At 39.3% G+C, this 18,351-nt stretch overlaps 1 protein-coding gene across 4 annotated transcripts in view; it reads right to left on the bottom strand.

The window, feature by feature from the left end:
• Positions 1-18,351, bottom strand: part of CELSR1 (cadherin EGF LAG seven-pass G-type receptor 1) — a 178,840-nt gene that overhangs the window by 54,348 nt on the left and 106,141 nt on the right. For all 4 annotated transcript variants that reach the window (XM_034442075.3, XM_034442077.3, XM_034442079.3 and 1 more), the window contains exons 6-12: positions 15,799-15,956; positions 13,816-13,979; positions 12,726-12,851; positions 7,449-7,615; positions 6,365-6,550; positions 4,269-4,382; positions 928-1,102 (exon numbers count right to left, since the gene is read on the bottom strand). In XM_034442075.3, coding sequence (XP_034297966.2) covers positions 928-1,102; positions 4,269-4,382; positions 6,365-6,550; positions 7,449-7,615; positions 12,726-12,851; positions 13,816-13,979; positions 15,799-15,956 — 1,090 coding nt within the window. The remainder of the gene's footprint in view (positions 1-927; positions 1,103-4,268; positions 4,383-6,364; positions 6,551-7,448; positions 7,616-12,725; positions 12,852-13,815; positions 13,980-15,798; positions 15,957-18,351) is intronic.

Raw genomic sequence — 18,351 nt, 5'->3', positions numbered from 1 at the left:
GAAGATGGTGACGCTTGAGAAAGTAATAAGAGAGAGAGCTACAGAGCCTCATTCAGAAGGGTGTGTGCAGAAGATGATTACTCCTGAAGGCAAGCTGTTCCATTGGTTGATTTCTCTCACTGTCAGAAAATTTCTCCTTATTTTCAGGTTGAATCTCTCCTTCTTCAGTTTCCATCCATTATTCCTTTGCTTTGGAAAATAAGCTTGACCCCCTCCTCTCTGTGGCAGCCCCTCAAATTTTGGAAGACTGCTATCATGTCTCACCTGGTCCTTCTCTTCACTAAACTAGCCATGCCCAGTTCCTGTAACCGTTCTTCATGTTTTAGCCTCCAGTCCCCTAATCATCTTTGTTGCTCTTCTCTGCACTCTTTCTAGAGTCTCAACATCTTTTTTTATAGCGTGGTGACCAAAACTGGATGCAGTATTCTAGGTGTGGGTCTTACTAAGGCTTTATAGAGTGGTATTAGTACCTCACTTGATCTTGATTGTATTCCTCTGTTATTGCAATTTAGGATTGCATTGGCTTTTTTGGCTGCCTCTGCACACTGCTAGCTCCTATTTAGCAAATTGTCCACTAAGACTCCAAGATCCCTCTCACAGTTACTGCTATGAAGCCTGGTTTCACCCAGTCCATATGTGTACTTTTGGTTTTTGCCTAAGTGTAAGAATTTACTTTTTTCTACATTGAATTTCATTTTGTTAGATAGGGCTCAGTGTTCAAGTCTGTCAAGATCCATCTGGATCTTGAGCCTGTCATCTAGGGTACTGGCTATTCCTGCCAGCTTAGTATCATCATTCTCTTGCATGAGATTATAAACATGAATTTCTGTTCGGCTGCCCAATTATAGGAAAACATTCTTAAACATGCAGTTCTATAAAGTCCAGAACCCTGGATATTATGATCAACTTGCTACAAGTCATAATTACCTGGGTCACAGATACATGAATAGCTGTCCCAGTCATCACTACAAGAGCTGTGAAGGGGACAAGGATTAGAATCACAAGGATTGTCTATTTCACAGCCATCCTTGACATTAATCTTGACTGCCTGTTTCATGTTCAATGTAGCAACATTTGTAGATGTTTCTCCCATCCTCACTCCCTGAAAAGAAGAAAAGAGACCAAAGGAATAACCAACTAATATATATCCCAATAAAAAGCATAGAGTTGAACTGCTATAGAAGAAACTATTTTACTTACTCCTTTCTTGTAATCACAGAAAGACTTTGGCAAACTTTCACTTCTATTTTTGCTTAAACGCATCTTGGTTAAGTCCAACACATTTATTTACCGTATTTTTCAGAGTATAAGACGCACCTACCTTTTTTGGTGAGGAAAGGAAGAAAAAGAAATCTCCCTCTGTCTCTGCCTCCCAGCAATTTTGCCTCCTTGCAGCAAACAACAAACAGCCTGCTTTACTTTCATTTTCGTTTTCAGCATAGCTTGATTAGCACAAGGGGGAAAAACAATCTGCTCCAGCAATTTACCTCTTTGCTGCAAGCAGCAGAGCCCTACACAAAACAGCTGAGAGCAAATCAGCTGAGAGTAGGGAGGCCAATCCAATCAACTTGTGCTAATTAGGCTGCGCTGATGCTGAACGGAGCTGTTTCTTCTTGCTGCTTACTACAAGGAGGTAAACTGCTGCGAGGCAGAGACCAAAGGGTGGGGGTCAGTGGGTGGGTGGGGCTACATTCGGTGTATAAGACACGCATAAATTTTCACCCCCTTTTAGGGGGGAAAAAGGTGCGTCTTATATTCCGAAAAATACGGTATCTATTTATTTACTAGATTTATAAGACTGCCCAACTTTAAAAGTATATCTCTGGGTGGTGTACCACAACTAAAAACAAACAGTAAAACAACCCCCATAACATTAAAACATACATAAAGTAAAAATATGAAGGAAAGACTTTTAAAATAGCAAACAGGATCCGTAATAAAACAACCAATAGGGGACTCCCATTCAACTGTTCCCAAACGCCTGTGAGAAAAGCTAAGTTTTCAGGGCTTTCCCTGAAACAAAGTTGGGGCTTGTAGTATTTGGGGTGAGGAGGGAAATTGTCCCAGAACATAGGGAAAGGCAAACTTCCTAAGTCCCATAGAGCAGGGGTCCCCAACCCCCAGGCTGCGGCCCATTACCGGGCCTCAGAAGAGGTAGGTGAACTCTTGTATGCACATACGCAACCCCACTTGCACAAGCAGCGGGCAAGTACATGCGCACATTCCATTTGCGTGAGCGGTGGGTGAGCGTGCCTGCTGCTTGCACAAATTGAGCTATGCATGCGCACGAACTTGCCTGCAGCTGGTGCAGAAGCATCCCCTCTTCCCACAAAGCCAGAAAGATTAGGGAATTCTGCCATAAAGTGAAAAGATTTAAAAGCGGGAACCAGAACACGCATTCCATGTAGAAGTGTGTGGAGCAGGCAGATATTTTTGGGAGAAGGTAATCCCTGAAGAAAGTAGGACGCGGTGGCTCGGTGGCTAAGTGACTGAGCTTGTCGATCGAAAGGTCGGCAGTTTGGCGGTTCGAATCCCTAGTGCCGCATAATGGGGTGAGCTCCTGTTACTTGTCCCAGCTTCTGCCAACCCAGCAGTTCGAAAGCACGTAAAAATGCAAGTAGAAAAATAGAGACCACTTTTGGTGGGAAGGTAACAGCGTTCCGTGCGCCTTTGGCGTTTAGTCATGCCGGCCACATGACCACGGAGACGTCTTCGGACAGTGCTGGCTCTTTGGCTTTGAAACCGAGATGAGCACTGCCCCCTAGAGTCAGGAACAACTAGCACATATGTGCGAGGGGAACCTTTACCTTTACTTTTAATCCCTGAAGAAACATGTTCTTATGCCACTTAAGTCTTTAAAGAAAACCACCAGCACTTTGAATCCCACCTATATGTCTATCAGGAGCCAGTCAGTGCAGAGACTATTGGTTTCTTTGTGGGCATAATGAGATGTACCAGAATACAGTGGCAATACCTATGCCACTGTATTCTGCACCATAAGCTTCCCAATAATCTTCAAGGGCTGCCCTATGTATAGCCACCCCAACCAGAACCAAAGATACAAACATTTTAATTCCCGGGTATTTATATTTAAAGATTTTGGTGGATGTTTTAAAAAGAAATGAGCCTATTTCAGACATTAGTTTATGAACTCCACTAAATTACAGTTTGGGATTAGAACAAAGGCCCACATTGAGATTAATGTATGTCCCTTGCTCTTTCCATGCTGGAAATATTGAGAGTCCATATCCATGGTCACTGTGGTTTATTCATGGCTGACACCATCCTGATGTATAATTAATGCGATGAGATCTCTGACTTTCCAAAAATCGAATCAGTCAATGAGAAGTATTAGATCAAAACCCCATTTTTCTTAAAACTAAGTTGTTAAGTGTAGATTTGAACAAAGAATCTTTAAAAAAAGTTGTTTCATAAACCATGAACAGAACATCCCTCCTCAAAGTGCTAAAAGAAGCTGCATCTTTTGAAAGGTTCACAAAATTGCTTTGAAGGCTTTCCAAAACCGTCTGCAGGTCTGTCTCTATGCACATTGACTCTGCTGGTAACCCCAGAACCTATTGCCCAAGGGTGAAATCCAAACTTTTTTACTACTGGTTCTGTGGGTGTGGCTTTGTAGGCGTGGTGTGACTTTGTGGGCGTGGCTTTGTGGGCGTGGCAGGGGAAGGATACTGCAAAATCTCCATTCCCACCTCACTCCAGGGAAAGGATACTGCAAAATCCCCATTCCCACCCCACTCTGGGGCTAGCCAGAAGTGGTATTTGGCGATTCCCCGAACTACTCAAAATTTCCGCTACTGGTTCTCTAGAACCGTTCAGAACCTGCTGGATTTCACCCCTGCTATTGCCTATGATTTACACATGGATGTGCAGACAACTGGAGACACTTTTTGAAGTGGCTGTGTGAGTCTTCCAGAGGACAAAGCTGCTTTAATATGTCAAAAATAGTGCTTAGTTTCCATCGATGTGTTTTGCATAGAAGCCTCTTCTGAATGTTTTACAGAATAACATTCCCAAGTAATTAAAACATCTGAATGCAATTCCAACGGAATAAATTCAATTAAAATCAAAGAAATTTAAGCTTATAATTAAGTACTTAAGCTCATATAATTAGGCACTTTTAAACAAAACATTGCTCATTTTCTTTCTGCTCTTTCCCTTCTCTTGTCTTTGACGAAGCTCTTTCCCTTTCTCTTGTCTTCTTCTCATAGTTAATGTAAAGTTATTTATTTTCTATTTTCTATTTTCACCTGTAGACAGCCATAGAAGCCCTGCTGCACAGAGGCTAGATCTCCAGAGACCCCTCCTACAATAATGCTTTTCATTTTTAGTCCAGGTAACTGATTTCCGATCTGTACAGTGCTCTAAAAAGAGGAAAAGAGGAAAGATGATTAAAGCTTTTCCGTAAATTCTTAGTTACAGTATTTCACTGATAATTTTTTTTTTAAAAAAAGCAAGAATAGGTCTGAAAGCAGTAATAGAAGCTATCCATGTTGTGCTTCCGATAAGGAAGCCATTCCAAAAAGTACAATGCTTTCCCCTGTTCAACGCAATTTCAAGAAATAAGTGAAAATGGTAATTAATCCTCCATGAGTGAATAAATCTTCTGTCACTAAGAGATAGATGTCAAGTAGTATTAAATCTTCCAACAGAATCCAGTGTACTCTATGTAGGCTTTGGATATCATGAAATCCATCTTGATAGAATTATATGCCCATGTAGTTCGGTTTTCCCTGTCCTGCTAGGCAAGGTTTGAAGGACTTGAACATTAATTAAAGGTTTGCCACCCAACTTCCAACAAATAATAAACAAATTCACGAATAAAAAACAAGAAAAAAGTACAAAATATTTTTTTAAAAATGGCAAAGATGACAAAAAAAGGGAGTTACAAAAAAGAAACAAGCCCACAAAATCCAAAGAGGACTTCACTAACCTTCCTCAAAGGGGAGGGTGTCAAATTCTTGGAGGGGGGGAACTCATTGCACAAAAGAGGCACCGCTATAAGGAAGGCATCCTTCTGAGATCCCAACAGCTGGAGTTAATTGAAGGAATTGAGAGCACACAAATCCAGACTAAATTGGTTGGACAGATATTGTGGGAGACATGTGGTCTCTCGTATAACCATGTCCTATACCATGTAGAGTTTTATGGGTAGCAACCAGCTCCTTGAATCATACCCAGAAACAAACTGGCCACCCCCAGTGCAGCTGGTGAAGCTGTTGTGTTAAGTGGGCATACTGAGCCATTGTCATCACTGCTCATGGCGCTGTATCCTGTTTTTCCAGGAAGACATATAGACTGCACACACACTTTTAAATGGCCAAATGCAACCTCATTCAATGTTAACAATAGCAATAGCACTTAGACTTATATACCACTTCACAGTGCTTTTTATAGCCCTCTCTAAGCGGTTTTACAGAGTCAGCGTATTGGGTCCTCATTTTACTGACCTCCGAAGGATAGAAGGCTGAGTCAACCTTGAGCCTGGTGAGATTCGATCTGCCAAATTGCAATCAGCTGGCAGTCAGCAGAAGTAGCCTGCAGAACTGCATTCTAACTACTGCGCCACCACGGCTAATGATGGATCTAGGTGGCCTGAATACCTACAGCTACTCAATATTGGTAGGATTGAGTCAAGCAATAATTCTTCCCTATCCAAACCCTCACAATCTCCAGCACTGGGGTAGAATCTTGCCAGCCTCACTGGGGTTGAAAGATATAACTTGGTATCATCAGCATATTGATGACACTGACCACAAACTGGCAGATGACCTCATCCTGTGATTTTATAGAGATGCTGAAAAGGAAGAGGAAGTAGAACTTTGGAACATCCCACAATGGAATGAAGCACCCTCTGCCCACCAACCAATCAGAAATGTCTCCAGAGAAAGGAAGAGAACCATTAAAAAATGATCCTCTGATCCTCAGGGGCCAGGACAGAAATATATTAATATCAAAACTGATATTGAGGAGCACACGAATTGATGCACCACCAGACATCTTGGTTCTACCACAAGTCATCTATAACTGCAATCAAAACTTTCTTAGTATTAAATCCTAATCTGAAATCTGATTGAAACATGTCTAAATAATCTGTTTCCTCCAGAATTTTCCCCAGCTGCAGATGTACTTGAGTTCAATATGGACACCTGAATGATAGCAGGTTAAGATTATATTATCATATATTATATGATAGCTGGCAGATTATAACACAACTTTTAAAGAAAAATAGATTTCTGAATCTATGATAGAAGCAGTGAGAAATTACTTCATTCTCGCATGCTGACACCTAGTTTGGCCATTCCTGTCTCATTTTGATAATGAAAGGTTATCGATGTCAATTTACCTGATACATGCCATAATCCAAGGACACAACTGCAAGATACTTGATGTCTTTGCCATCTTTTGCGCTCTTCAGCTCTATTAGCAAATGATGCCATTCGCCATCATTGATCCGCACCTGACTCATCTTCAAACTGGCCACCTGATTCTGTCCATCATAGACCTCAAATACCACATATTTATTCAGTATCTGTTGAAACATAACTTTAGTTGATGAAAAAACAACAACCTTAAATTGCTGGGAAAATGCTGTATATACATTGAAATATACATGCAATTCTTGGAAAATGATTATAAAATACAGGTTATATTTTGACAACTTTATTATTTATTCTTCAGCAGATAATTAATATGTAGACCAATATTCTACTTATATTCAGTATTAAGACCACTATGAGTGACAACTCTCAATTAAAGATTGTCCACTCTTCTAGATCTATATGTGTTGATTAATAGTTAAAACAGTCTTGATTTGGCAAAGCAGAGGTGGGATTCAGCAGGTTCTGACCACTTCTGGAGAACCGGTAGTGGAAATTTTCAGTAGTTCGGAGAACTGGTAAACACCACCTCTGACTGGCCCTGCCCCCATCTATTCTCTGCCTCCCGAGTCCCAGCTGATCAGGAGGAAATGGGAACTTTGCAGTAACCTTCCCCTAGAGTGGGGAGGGAATGGAGATTTTACAGTATCCTTCCCCTGCTACACCCACCAAGCCACACCCACAGAACCAGTAGTAAAAAAATTTTGAATCCCACCACTGTGGCAAAAGTATTTATCCTTCTGCTAAAACAAACAGGGGGAACTGAAAAGCTAGCATTTCACTCTTCTCACTCCCTATTTAAGACAGCTCTGATTATAGGGTAAGTGAACTCTACAGTTTTGTGATATTCTGCAACTTCAAGGATGGCCAACTTCAGGTTTGTTCAATCTGCTTTGCTTTTAAGCTACACCCCAGAGCCGGTTGTAAATGAAATATGCATAAGACTGTACTGTTGAATTGTCTTCATGGCTAAGCAAAGACATTTTACCATTTGCCATTTGTTATCTAATGACATTCCCTTGTTGTGATTGAGTTGATAAGCTAACATACCTGTATATTAATCTTAGATGATACTCCCGCATCGGCTTGCATTAATACACCATTAACCTTGCGAGTTCTAAACATGAGGCCAATGTACCATGGTATAGAAATAGTGATATCAAGATTATTCCAGGTGATGATGCTTTCCCCAGTGAAACGTTGAGGAAAAGGCATTGCTATAACACAAGGCAAAGAGGAGACAAAGCAGGATTACTTAATCAAGTATTTTAGAATGAGAGGAAAATTCTTAATTATACCAGAAATGAGTACTGCATGATACCAGTAAGGATAAATAAGGTCAAGAGACTTTTAGCTTCTGGGATCTCCCTTCCTTTTCATTAGAAATTCAATTTTCTTTATTTATTTAGCGTATGGCATAAATCCAAATGTTATTAACTTAAGTCTAAAGAAAAAAGGAAATAAGAAAAAAAGAGCTCTCTGTCCAGAATAAAGCCTTTTCAGAAGAATACTGGTTTTGGTTAATCTCAAGTTTTCTTTATTTCTTCTATATAATTTTATGTTGGGTTTATTTATTTTTTTCTATTGCTATTTTTAAACAACTGAGAATCTGAAATCTCCAAATTCCTCAATTTGCTTGTGGATCCCAATCACATTTTGTGCCCGCTGCTGACACAGGAAATATCTCCTATACAGCAGTAGATGAAAATGGGTTTATTACTGGATAGATTCCAATGTTCCCACAGTTATGCTTTCATAGTAATGTTTTTGAATCTCTGTATAACCAAGCAGCACAGATAAACTGTGGCTTTATCTTAGGTAGCAAAATTATCTTTACATGTAGAAACTTGTTTCTTCAGAAAAATCTGTGGCCTATTGATTTTGTAGACAATAGTACAAAAAAAAAAGTGAAAAACCTACACAATTTAATTAAGAAGCAGCAAAATTAAAAGACAATCTCTAGATACTGATAGCAAAGGACTACAGATTCTGTATAATATATAGAGAATGCCCAATTGTCCACATACAGCCTAGAAAAGTTGAAGGCTTCTGCCACAGGAATCATACTTCTCTGTGTGGCAACACTGAGACTGCTATTTATGCTACACAAATATTAATAACAAGTATGAGAATTTATACATTTTACCAATATTTACTGTGTACAGCTCATCTGTAAAGTTTCTGCCCATTGGAGCAATACCATATATTGAATAACAAGCATGTTATTCTCAGCTGTAGTTATAAAAAGGCATTGAGCTTAGTTATGAATTTATAAAAGGTAACAAAATCCAGTATAATGTTTAAAAATGTATGTAGGAATGCAGTTCTGACAATTTCTGGGTAATAGCAAGGATGCATGCTATTTATTACTGTCTATTAAGAATCTGACAGTGTTAGTTTTATGGCCCCCAAGAGGCAGCAAAATAACACATTTATAAAGGATCTGACAAGCTCAAATTTGTGGCTGCTGTGTCACCTATGCCCCAGGCAGAAAGCACTTTGATCCTATGAATATATTTTGTTCCCTAATGTGCAATTGCCCTCAGTGCTTTTACTTCTGGTTCAATTTGGTCATTTGTTAAAATTCTCCTTTATTACTTATTTCTCTTTATGCACATTCTGGTCCACGTATCTATCTTACAAGAAATAAGTAATTGATTTTACCTATTTATGTACCTACACTTGACAACAGCATGAATCAAATGGTTTTTGAAAGTAGATTTCTGTAGAAAAACAATTATGCTATGCAGAAGGACAGCGTTAAGAATTTGCTTTAGCTGAATTTCTATCACAAAATGGGAACAAGAGCTTGCAACAGGCATCACATAAATTCTGACTTGAATCGTGATTAGAGATTAACATGCTGTCAAAGTTTATTACAAGAAGCCTTAATAAGAAGTAATGACGGCTTAACGATTCAAAATGATTTTGCATCAGCTGAAAGAAAAGCATGAAAAAGATCTTTCCAATCCTCTAAACATAGTACACCAGAAATGACAGCAGAACGTAAGTATTGTTCACAGTAATAATTCTTTGGAATCTTATTAAGGCAAATTAGCAATATTGGGAGCAATCATTCTTTAATTGTTTTCTGAAAGACAGTTCATCAATCTGATTTTCTCATTTTCTTGGAAGCATAAAGCATTCACATTTATATTCTTAAATGCACTTAGTAAGTTATGAATAGATAACTCAAGTTCTCAGAGCACTGTTCCTTATGGTACCCAAATGTCATCAAGTAGATGGAGTTTGCAGAAGTACAGTGTAATAACAATAGCACTTAGTCTTACAGCCCTCTCTAAGCAGTTTACAAAGTCAGCATATTGCCCCCAACAATCTGGGTCCTCATTTTACCCACCTCGGAAGGATGGAAGGCTGAGTCAACCTGGAGCCTGGTGGGATTCGATCTACCAAACTGCTGGTAGCCGGTGATCAGCAGAAGTAGCCTGCAGTACTGCACTCTAACCACTGTGCCACCGCGACTCTTAATATTTAGAAATACTTAATATTTTCAAACTTCTGCTTTTAAAGCCAATATGGAGGCAACTCAGAAAGATTGGTGGAAAGCTGATATTCTCACTGTAAATATATATTTACAGGTTGTTCTTATTGCTGACTTTCTCCTGCAACACGAGAGAGTTGGTTGTACAGTACAGTATTATCTAGGAAGTATTCTCGGGCAGGGGAGGCACACTGAAATTCAAGGAACCTAGCCAGCATCTTCCATGTGTATGAACTTTAAAATACACTCTCACATTCATTGCCATCTGCTAAAGATTCATAGATGTAGTACAGAATACAGATTCCCAACCTGGGAACAAATGAAAAAAAAAAATCTTGAAGACCGAGGCTGCCAAATGGGAACCAAAGAATTGCAATGAAGAGTATGAATGAGAACGTTGTTCTCTGTTAAGATATACAGTGCATTCAGGAAGTATTCAGACCCCCTTCACTTTTGTCAATTTTGTTATGCTGCAGCCTGATTCCACATTTGTTGAAATTCATTTTTCCCTCGTTAATCTACACTCAGTGTCCCATAATGACAATCCCCCAATCCAGGTGTGCAAAGCTTGTTGCATCATACCCCAAAAGACCTGAGGCTGTAATTGTTGCCAAAGGTCTTGGTTTGGCCTAGGACCTAGTTATTTACGGGACCGCCTGCTACCACCAATAGCCTCCCACCGACCAGTACGCTCCCATAGAGAGGGGCTCTTCCGCGTGCCGTCGGCCAAACAATGTCGACTGGCGGCCCCCAGGGGCAGAGCCTTCTCTGTGGGGGCACCTACTATCTGGAACGAGCTCCCCCCGGAGATACGGAGGATCCCGGATCTGCGTACCTTCCGTCGCGCGCTCAAGACTTTCTTATTTCATCAAGCTGGCCTGACCTAAGTCTTTCCCCTTTTTAAATGGAAATTTTAAATTTGGTTTTAAGTTATTGGGGTTTTAAATTTGTTCAGCCAAATTCTTTAATTCGTTTTAGTTTATTTTAAATTTTGTATCAGTATGTTTTATTCTATGGCTGTTCACCGCCCTGAGTCCTTCAGGAGTAGGGCGGTATACAAATTCAATAAAGTAAAAATAAATAAATAAATAAAACAAAGTAGTGAGTGAAAGTTCTGAATATTTACGCCAACATATTTCAGTTTTTTTTTCTTTTTAATAAATTTACAGACTTTTCTAAAATTCTGTTTTCACTTTATCATTATGGGGTACTAAGTGTAGATTAATGAGAAAAAAAGTGATTTTCAAACACTGTGCAATAGAATCATAGCAGTCTATAGAGCCTGCGTCCTGAGCACACTCTTGTACTGCAGTGAGTCTTGGACCCTTTACGCACGGCAGGAGAGAAAGTTGAACACGTTTCCTATGCGCTGTCTCCGACGTATTCTTGGCATCACCTGCCAGGACAAAGTTCCAAATAGCGCAGTCTTGGAACATGCTGGAATTTCTAGCATGTATACACTATTGAAACAGCAACGTCTACACTGGCTGGGGCATGTCGTGAGAATGGCTGATGGTCGGATTCCGAAAGATCTCCTGTATGGAGAATAAGTGCAGGGAAAGTGCCTCAGAGGGAGACCACAGCTGCGATATAAGGGTATCTGCAAGAGGGACCTAAAGGCCCTGGGAATGGACATTAACAACTGGGAAACCTTGACCTCCGATCGTTCAGTTTGGAGGCTAAAGATGCATCATGGCCTTCTCCAATTCGAAGAGACACTTGTTCGGCAGGCTGAGGCAAAGAGGCAGTCCCGGAGCCAGCGAAATCTGGGGGCTGGGCAGGGGACAGAATGTATCTGCCCTCAGTGTGGAAGGGATTGCCACTCTCGAATTGGCCTTTTTAGTCACACTAGATGCTGTTTTAGGACCTCTTTCCAGAGCACGATACCATAGTCTTTTAAGACTGAAGGATGCCAATAATAATAAATAATAGAATCAGGCTGCAGCATCACAAAATTGACAAAGGTAAAGGAGGTCTGAATACTTTCTGAATGCACTGTACAAGTGACTGAAGAAAGTCATTATTTTAATGAATTCTTTTATGTCTGAGTGATTTCCTGCCCCTGTGATTATTTTTTTAAAAAGGTTAATCTTAATTAAGACAACATTGTTAACTAACGGTATTATTCAACTGAACTAAATGGGACAGGGATCATATTAAACTGAAGCATTTTTGCTTAAAAACGACTGAAGATTGATTTTCTGTGTTTGGAATGAGTTGCCATATAGTACAGCTAAAGAATATGCTACATATGAACCGCGGTGGCGCAGTGGTTAGAGTGCAGTACTGCAGGCTACTTCTGCTGATCACCGGCTGCCAGCAGTTTGGCAGATCGAATCTCACCAGGCTCAAGGTAGACTCAGCCTTCCATCCTTCCGAGGTGGGTAAAATGAGGACCCAGATTGTTGGGGGCAATATGCTGACTCTGTAAACCGCTTAGAGAGGGCTGTAAAGCACTGTGAAGTGGTATATAAATCTAAGTTCTATTGCTATTGCTACATAAAGGGCATGGATTGCCATCCAGATATGCTAATGAGCCAAACTTCCCCAACCTAATACTCTTCAGATATGCAACTCTTAAAATTCCCAACTAGCATGGAAATAATTGGTGTGCACATACTGGGAATTATAGTTCCAAAATATTTGGAAGGCACCAAACTAAGAAAGATGCAGTAGATTATTAGATTCCTGCTAATGCCTGCTTTAAGAGGGTGAAGACAGGATTTATAATACATTTAATAAATAAGGCTATTGCACTGTATAGTCATTAAAATTTGTTCACGCACAATGGAATATTTCAATCAAAAGCAGGATCCATTGTTTACCTTGCTCACAGTTTTTTCCCCCATATCGCAGGGGGCAATCACAACTGTAAGTATTCCACTTGGTCACACAGGTACCACCATTCTGACACCAGTTTGTGGTACAATAATTCTTCTGAGCTAAGCAACCTGCAATTCAAAAAAAAAAAAAATTGTCCTCAAGTCATTCAGTAATTACACTTTCAAGTTGTAACAAGCTGTGCTCTAGATCAATGTCATGCTTTTGAACAGCTGCAACTTAATTTTCTAGAAAGCAGTTCATAATGCTTATCATACTTTATACTGTGATATCCGGTGGTGAAATGTAAAATTTGTTGCTACCGGTTCTTTGGGCGTGGCTTGATGGGTGTGGCTTGGTGGGGGCTGTCATGTGACTGGGTGAGGGTGGCCAACTTTTCTTTTTTCTTTTTTTAAAGCATTTTTTTACTACTGGTTCAGAAGAACTGGAGCGAACCGGTAGCATTTCACCCCTGGTGATATCCAACCTTCAACAGTTCTCTTTTGTGAAGGGGAGGCATTGAAAACTAGACTAATATTATAGTAAAACAAAGGCAAAAGACTTTGATATTCAACTCTTTTCATTTCCCCTATGTGGTTAGTACATGTATCAGAGACCTAGGCTACCAAGAAATACGTTTCACAATAATATCTGTGCAGAAATGGTTTTCATAGGATGTTATCTTAAATATATCTGCAGAAAGATATTCTCTTATATAGGTAAACTTGTTTAACAACTGCTTGTTTAGCAGTCTTCCTTCATAGTTACACTGGTAATGAAAAGGTTACTTCATGACCAATCTTTGCATTTATAATCTTTGAGGTTTGTAAAGCAAAGGAAAGCTGAAGTAAGATTATAACACAGTTTTTGACTCAGCCAACACTTTGCTTAATGACTGCGTCCCAAATATAGTTGCTAAATGAGGATCACCTGTATGCACAATGTAATTAGCAAACTTGAGAAGTTAGCCCATGAATACATCTCTAGTTCCTTCTTTTTACATTTTCCCGATGAAAACACAGTTCTTTGTGCGTATAATTTTCAGAGAACCTAAAGTATTTTTTTATTCCACTTTTATTCTTGAAGAAGTTATACCTGCAAGGGTGCCATTATTGGCTATGTAACTGGCCATATCGATGGGCTTGCTGTCAATGGATAGATTCCTCATGCAACCAATGAACTGCCTGTTATGTACAGGAAAATCTTCAGGTAAATTGGGAACACCTCCAAGCAGCAGAGGGCCGGTTAAATCCAATGACCTAAAGAAATCAGAAATAAAGTGGTTTTTGACTCAGATATGTAATGTAATATTTTGTTCAGATGTAATCTCTTGTACAATAACCATATTATTGGGAGTTAAGATATTAGAGATTATTCCTTCTTGCTATTACAGATTTTGTCATGACATTGAAACGAAATACTACAAGTAGTCCTTGCTTACCAAAAGCTTTGTTTAGGAACTGTTAAAAATTATGACAGTTGGGGAGAAAAAAAACAGGTTTGTGATGAATCCCTGCTGTCACTTAATCACTATTCAATTGCTTCCCTGATAACTTCTGACAATCAATGGAAATGCCAGCAGTAAAATTGCAAGTTGCAGTCATGTAATGTATTTCACTTAATGAGCCTTGTTCACTTAACAACAGAAGTAGAAGTGAAGCTGTCGATCCAGCATAGCCACATGATTTTTCACTTAGTGACAGAGGTGCCAGTCGCAATTGTGGTTGGTAAATGAGAACTATCTCTAATAGATCGTATTAAAATGATATAAATGTTACTTACAGCCAATAGTCAACTATTTTAAGAGGTTTTTTTTTCTTTTTTTTAAACCACTAAAAGGTATTGCCACAAATGGTAAAAACATTTTTTCAAGTTTTTAGAATTACAATTACAAAGCATTGTAATTCTTATATATCAGGTTGTTACTGGAGAAGAAACTTGATATATAGATAACGTTTATAGCAATTCTTTTGTAACATAAATACTTAGAGAGATGATGTTGCCCAATACATTTTATGATTACAAAGGAGTATGTAAATCCAACTTCTAAATTTCATCCTAATAGTTTCATTATGCACTCCTTCGCTTTTTCAAATCAACAGACATAGCAAAACCCAAAAAAAATTACATAATCAAGATGCTGCATTTAATCAAACTTACATTGACTTGTAAATGTAGATTTAACCTGAGAAACCTATCCAAAACTAAGCTGAAAATATTCCAAACAGGATTAATTCATTAAAAGCCCTCAATGACACAAACATTTTCAAGCATCTTTTCCAATTACTGTAATTTTCGGACTATAAGATGCACTTAACTTTTGGGGAGGAAAACAAGAAAAAAAAATCTGACTCTGCTTCCAGGATCCATCTGGCCTGTTTGCCGTGGCCCGTTTGCCACCACCCATTCGCCATGGCACGTTCTAGAACAGCTGATTGGCGCCACACCGACCACCCCCTTCTCCCGCCGCAATATTCGCTGTATAAGACGCACAGACTTTTCCACCCACTTTTGTGTGTGTGTGAAGAGAAGTGCGTCTTATACTTCGAAAAATATGATAACTGAAATATATCAATTTATTCTAATGCAAATCTTAGGATTCAGGATTTTGCCTCTTTAGTTCAATGTGATTAAAGACCACAGAGGAAAACTAATCAGATTTGTTTCTTCCTCCATTAGTCTTTCTTTCACTTTGACGCTTTCTCCTTCCTCACCTGAGGGAACGTTTTTGAAGGGAAGTGTGAACACTTGCCTTTACTTACTTTTCATCTTCTTCTTCGCGTTGACTTTTTCCATCCTATTAAAAGATGCTTAAGAAATAGAAACATCTGCAGCAATAGGTAACTTGCCACAAGGAGGGGCAATTTAGCAAAGATTTCTACATGATGGTTCTCTGAACTCAACCATTTTGTCCTTAATGCACAAACGTAAAGTTTAATTGAATACAAACAGGTATGAAAATGACTTTACATCTGACAATAACCAAATGCAGGCATACCTAAAAAAAGTAGCGAAGTCTCTGTCAGCCAGATTGATTCTACTACATATTCATGTCATAAAAAAACATCAACATCTTACTTTTTGGAGCCGGACTGTGTTCCCTGAGCAGCGCAGGAGTAGTTTCCAATCAGACTTCCAAAGCGTACAGCCACTGCGGTATCACAGTCGTCCACGGTTACTACAGCCACCTTCTCCCCCGAAGGCCCATGAGGAATGCCAAGTTGGCCTATGTTGGGCTTGAAAATAAATGCGAAAATTTTAAAAACTTAAACTCATAAATATTTCAAGCACCAGCATTGTACAATATTTGCCTCACTGTAAGATAGGGATGCAGTGGCTCAATGGTTAAGATGCTGAGCTTGTCGATTGAAAGGTCGGCAGTTCAGCGGTTCGAATCCCTAGTGCCACGTAACGGGTGAGCTCCTGTTACTTGTCCCAGCTTCTGCCAACCCAGCAGTTCGAAAGCACATAAAAAATGCAAGTAGAAAAATAGGGACCACCTTTGGTGGGAAAGTAACAGTGTTCTGTGCATCTTTGGCATTTAGTCATGCTGGCCACATGACCACGGAGACATCTTCAGACAGCAGTGGCTCTTTGGCTTTGAAATGGAGATGAGCACCGCCCCCTAGAGTCGGGAACGACTAGCACATATGTGCGAGGGGAACCTTTACCTTTACCTTTAAGCTAGGGGTGGACAACCTGTCAGCCAAGGCTACTGGCGCCCTTTAAGCCCAGGACTGAACCTCTCAGAAGCCATATTAACCATGACTGCTAGAAAGTGAGGGTAGTACAGGTAGTTCTTGACTTACAACAATTTGTTTACTGACTGGTCAAAGTTACAATGGCACCGAAAAAAGTGACTTATGAACATTTTTTACACGTCCATTGCTGCATCCCCATGACACATGATCAAAATCCAGCTGCTTGGCAACTGGTTCATATTTATGACGGTTGAAGTGATATGATCACTTTTCACGACCTGCCAAGCAAAGCCAACGGGGCAGCCAGATTCATTTAACAACCGTGTTACTAATTTAACAGCTGCCGTGATTCACATAACAACAATGGCAAGAAAGGTCGCAAAATGGGGAAAATTCACTTAACAAATGTTTCACTTAGCAAGATAAATTTGGAGCTCATTTGTGATCGTAATTTGAGAACTAACTGTATTCTACCATTATGGCATTTTTTTTTTAAAAAAATGCTCATTGTAGTACATGTCTGTGATTTGATTGGGCCATTCACTGTGACCCTCACCCCATCCAATATGGACTGTGATCCTTGGCCAGCAAGCGATTGCTTTTAAGCAGTAAAAATCTGAGTAATTTCATTATAGTGATTTTAGCAATCTTACATTTTCTGAGTTGCTCCAAAACTGAAATAGTCATGCTTTTGAGAACAGTAAGGCTTCTAAAGGAAGCTAATCAAAACAAGAGAATGACAATGAGACCGGGTTTTTCTGCAATGGCAGCCATTCTTTGGAATAATCCTTGTTTTGCTTTTTGTCACTAAATGGTCAGTTATTATGGTGACAAAAAAGTAACTGCAACCAATCCTCATATTCACAACGTTTGCAGAACTGTAAAGCAAAGGATAGCTGAAACAGAAAACAGAATAAGTTTGGAAGGGACCTTGGAGATCTTCTAGTCCAACCCTTGCTTAGGCAGGATAGGTAGGAAACCCTATCCCATTTCAGACAAATGGTTATCCAACCTCTTCTTAAAAACTTCCAGCGTTGGAGCATTTACAACTTCTGAAGGCAAGTCGTTCCACCAATTAATTGTTCTCACTGTCAGGAAATTTCTCCTTAGTTCTAGGTTGCTTCTCTCCTTGATTAGTTTCCACCCATTGAAATAAGATCATAAGCACAGCCATTTTCACTTAGTGACCGTTCGCTTAATGACCAAATTGCCAGTCCCAATTGTGCTTGCTAAACAAGGACTATCTGCCTACAATGATCCCATGCTGGTATATTTTCAATAGCATGCATATGTGCGCACACATTTTCCTTCTAGGGCAAATATTTACAGGTAGTCCTTGACATACGACCACAATTGAGCCCAGAATTTATGTTCCTAACTGAGAAATTTGTTAAGTGAGTTTTGTCCCATTTTACGACTTTTCTTGCCACATTTGTTAAGAGAATCGCTGCAGTTGTTAAATTAGTATTGGTATTTAACTTGTTTAAACTAAACTAAATCATTGCATTTAGATAAGCTTTCATTGCCATTATACTTAACAGACATTAAACTTTTGCAAAGTTTTTCAAAGGCTATTTCCTGGTATTAGGCTATGGCAATGAAAATGTTTTTCGTTTCCTCCCAGCTATATTTACTATTATCACATAACTTGGCAGTGCTTCATATAAAGAGCTTGACATTTGCCAGGTAATACAAGGCCTAGACTCACAAACAGCAGATAAGGAGAAAAATCTGATTTATATCAGAATGGTAGACCTTCAAGTATTAGTACATTCTATCAATTGTTCTGGGAAGCATTATTTAAAAAAGCAATAATCATTGTCAGTTATCTTCAATATCTGTGCATAGATTTTTGATTAAGATATGCACATGTATGCTTATTGAGTTAATGAGTGCATGTATGCTTGCAACATATCCTAATACAGCCTTC

This window comes from Pantherophis guttatus, chromosome 7, assembly GCF_059756535.1.
Source record: "Pantherophis guttatus breed Tessera chromosome 7, ASM5975653v1, whole genome shotgun sequence".
In the NCBI taxonomy this organism is placed as follows: domain Eukaryota; kingdom Metazoa; phylum Chordata; class Lepidosauria; order Squamata; family Colubridae; genus Pantherophis; species Pantherophis guttatus.
This window is presented reverse-complemented; position numbering and strand designations above follow the sequence as displayed.